This window comes from Octopus bimaculoides, chromosome 6 (genome assembly GCF_001194135.2).
Source record: "Octopus bimaculoides isolate UCB-OBI-ISO-001 chromosome 6, ASM119413v2, whole genome shotgun sequence".
Taxonomy (NCBI): Eukaryota; Metazoa; Mollusca; class Cephalopoda; order Octopoda; family Octopodidae; genus Octopus; species Octopus bimaculoides.
The window spans coordinates 91,082,573-91,085,788 of record NC_068986.1 but is presented as its reverse complement, the minus strand read 5'-3'; the positions used below and the strand labels follow the sequence as shown (position 1 = coordinate 91,085,788).

At 35.4% G+C, this 3,216-nt stretch overlaps 1 protein-coding gene across 4 annotated transcripts in view; it reads right to left on the bottom strand.

The window, feature by feature from the left end:
- The window catches only part of LOC106869820 (uncharacterized), a 172,127-nt gene that overhangs the window by 76,841 nt on the left and 92,070 nt on the right, over positions 1-3,216 (bottom strand). For all 4 annotated transcript variants that reach the window (XM_052968961.1, XM_014915708.2, XM_052968963.1 and 1 more), the window contains exons 5-6: positions 1,571-1,677; positions 889-975 (exon numbers count right to left, since the gene is read on the bottom strand). In XM_052968961.1, the coding sequence (XP_052824921.1) occupies positions 889-975; positions 1,571-1,677 (194 nt within the window). The remainder of the gene's footprint in view (positions 1-888; positions 976-1,570; positions 1,678-3,216) is intronic.

Below are 3,216 nucleotides of genomic sequence, written 5' to 3'. Positions count from 1 at the left end.
TGATTACATCAACCCCAGTGTGTAACTGGTACTTAATTTATCGACCCTGAAAGGATGAAAGGCAAAGTCGACCTCGGCGGAATTTGAACTCAGAATGTAGCGGCAGACAAAATACCACTAAGCATTTCGTCCAGCGGGCTAACGCTTCTGCCAACTCGCCGCCTTTGTGCTAACAATTCTACCAATCAATCACCCACATAATAATAATAATAATAATAATAATAATAATAATAATAATAATAATGGTTTCAGATTCTGCCAGAAGGGCAGCAATTTTGGGGGAGGGGACTAGTTGATTACATTGATCCCAGTATTTCACTGGTACTTAATTTATCAACCCCAAAAGGAAGAAAGGCAAAGTTGACCTCAGCATGTAGTGACAGGTGAAATACCGCAAAGCATTTCATCGTGCATACTAATTTAGGCACAAGGTCAGCAATTTTAGCCAAGAGGGACACCATTGACTTCAGTACTTTAATAGAATTTTATTTTATCAACACAGGTGAGATGAAGAATTGTTATCACGCTGGGCAAAATGCTTAGCAGTGTTTCAACCATCTTTACGTTCTGAGTTCAAATTCTGCTGGGGTCGACTTTGCCTTTCGTCTTTTCAGGGTCAATAAAATAAATACCAGTTAAGCGGTGGGAGGAGGAAGCAGAGGTCAATGTAATTGACTTACCCTCTCCCCCAAATTTGCTGGCTTTGTGTCAAAATTTGAAACCATTATTAAACATTCGGTATAATGTCAAGCTTTTGATTGGAAATGACCCATGCAATATTTTCTATTAAAATTATTCAGCATCCCACTGACCTTGTTGTTTAACAAGTATAGAATGAAATCAGGTACAATGGAAAATTACTAGAGAAATAGAATACCAGAAACTCACCACACTGTCGTTTCACCATAGAGCGTTGATACTGGACTGGTCCAACAGAGGCAAGACTAACATCCAGCTTTGCTGGATCAACCAGAGCTGGAAAAGGAATGAAAGGTTCGTGTTAAAGGGTGAGTAGGAAACAAAATATTGAAGAAAAATATCTAGGATAAAACATTCATTGAAGAATTTCTTGAATGTCATTATGTTTCTATTTTTCTTTTCTGTTTCTTCATTTTTATATTTTACCACAGGACATCTTTTCCTGATATCGCTTTTATTTGTATTGCTAGGACATATAATTTTAAAAAATGGTATCTAATATATGCTGATACATATGAGCCTAACATTTAGCGTTGCTGAATGTTAGGCTTATATGTGACATAAATAAATAGTGACAAAAAGTAGGAGAAAAGAGAGCTTGCAGAGGGTATGAGAAAAGATTATGTGGAAAGCACTATAACAAAATGATAGAGTGAAAAAGAAGGGGATAAGAATAATTAAAATGAAGTGTGTAGAGAAAGAGAATGAAATAGATCCATTTGTAAGTTTTATTTGTAATTTAACTCATAAACACCAGTATAGTGAAGAATATAGTCAGCTTTGACCGAATTTCAGCTCCAACTCAAAATGGTGGCACAGCTAATGAAGTATTTTAAGAAACTATAATGGGTGTATAATAGTCAATACTAACCTTTGGTGATTCCTTCTTTGACATGGGTATGAATCCAGGTTTTCAACAGTGGCATCTCCATAACTTGAAGCCCACCCATCACACTGATATTGAACCAAACATCAGGGCTGAAACAGAAAAGGTTACACTTCTAAATTAGTCATACACTGAAGAAAAACTAATTTATTTCCTTCCTTAATTTTAATATTCAACAACTACCACCATTCATGAACTAATGAGAGAACTTCTGTGTAGTCACTTGCCCCATTAGAAATAGCAGCCAAATCTCCCTCAAATTACACCTGGCCAGCTTAAAAAAAGAGAAGACATATTGGACAATTAGGTCCTAGATATACAAAAATACAGGTTGGTAACAGATGGAAATGCCTTTGAGCATAGATCTGCCCAATCAAGGTTCATATAGAATTAAATATCAACATCAACAATAACCATCATCTCTACCTTGCTTTCCCCTGTGTGTCTGCTGAATAATTTTAATAGAAAATATTGCATGGGTCATTTCCAATCAAAAGCTTGACATTATACCGAATGTTTAATAATGGTTTCAAATTTTGACACAAAGTCAGCAAATTTGGGGGAGAGGGTAAGTCAATTACATTGACCTCTGCTTCCTCCTCCCACCGCTTAACTGGTATTTATTTTATTGACCCTGAAAAGACGAAAGGCAAAGTCGACCCCAGCAGAATTTGAACTCAGAACGTAAAGATGGTTGAAACACTGCTAAGCATTTTGCCCAGCGTGATAACAATTCTATCAGCTCACCACTTTTAGATATTTAATAATGATTATTCTTTGTGTATATAATATAATATAATATAATATATATATACATATATTAGAATTTATACATATTAGAAGTGTGTGTATGTGCACACACAAACACACACACACACACACACACACACACACATGTGTATGTATGTATGTGTGTAGGTGCAGGCATGGCTGTGTGGTTTAGAAGTTCACTTCTCAACCACATAGTTTTAGGTTCAATCTCACTTTCCAGCACCTTGGACAAGTATCATTTACTATAGCCCTGAGCCAACCAACACTTTGTGAGTGAGTGTATTTGTGTAAAGAAAACCATTGTGCATACATATATAAGGTACAGACATCTGTATACACATACACACTCATTATTTGTGCATTTACATTTACAATCACTTATATGAAAGTGTGGTGGTGTTTTCAGTTTCTGTTGCCAAGAAATGATCTGGGAATTTTGTACTTTCAATGCAATATGGACCAAGTCACCACAAATTTGAAAAGCAGGTATGGATTAGAATCAGGAAGGGCATCCAGCTGTAAAGCAATGCTTCAAATAACATTTACTAACCCATGCATGGACATAAAACAAATGAATGTGTGTGTGTGTGCATGCACGCATGCATATATATATATACATATGCTGTTTCACATTTACTTTTCTATACTTGCATTGATGGGGTATGTTTTTAGCTAGAAAAATTGTTTCCCTTCTGGTCTATCTTTCTGTTAGGCATTCAATTATGTAGTAGAGTGAAATTGTATGCATACATACACACACATATACTTACATGCTGCATTGATACATATATGTACATACTGCACACACACACACACACACATATACATATATATATATATATATATATATATATGTATAT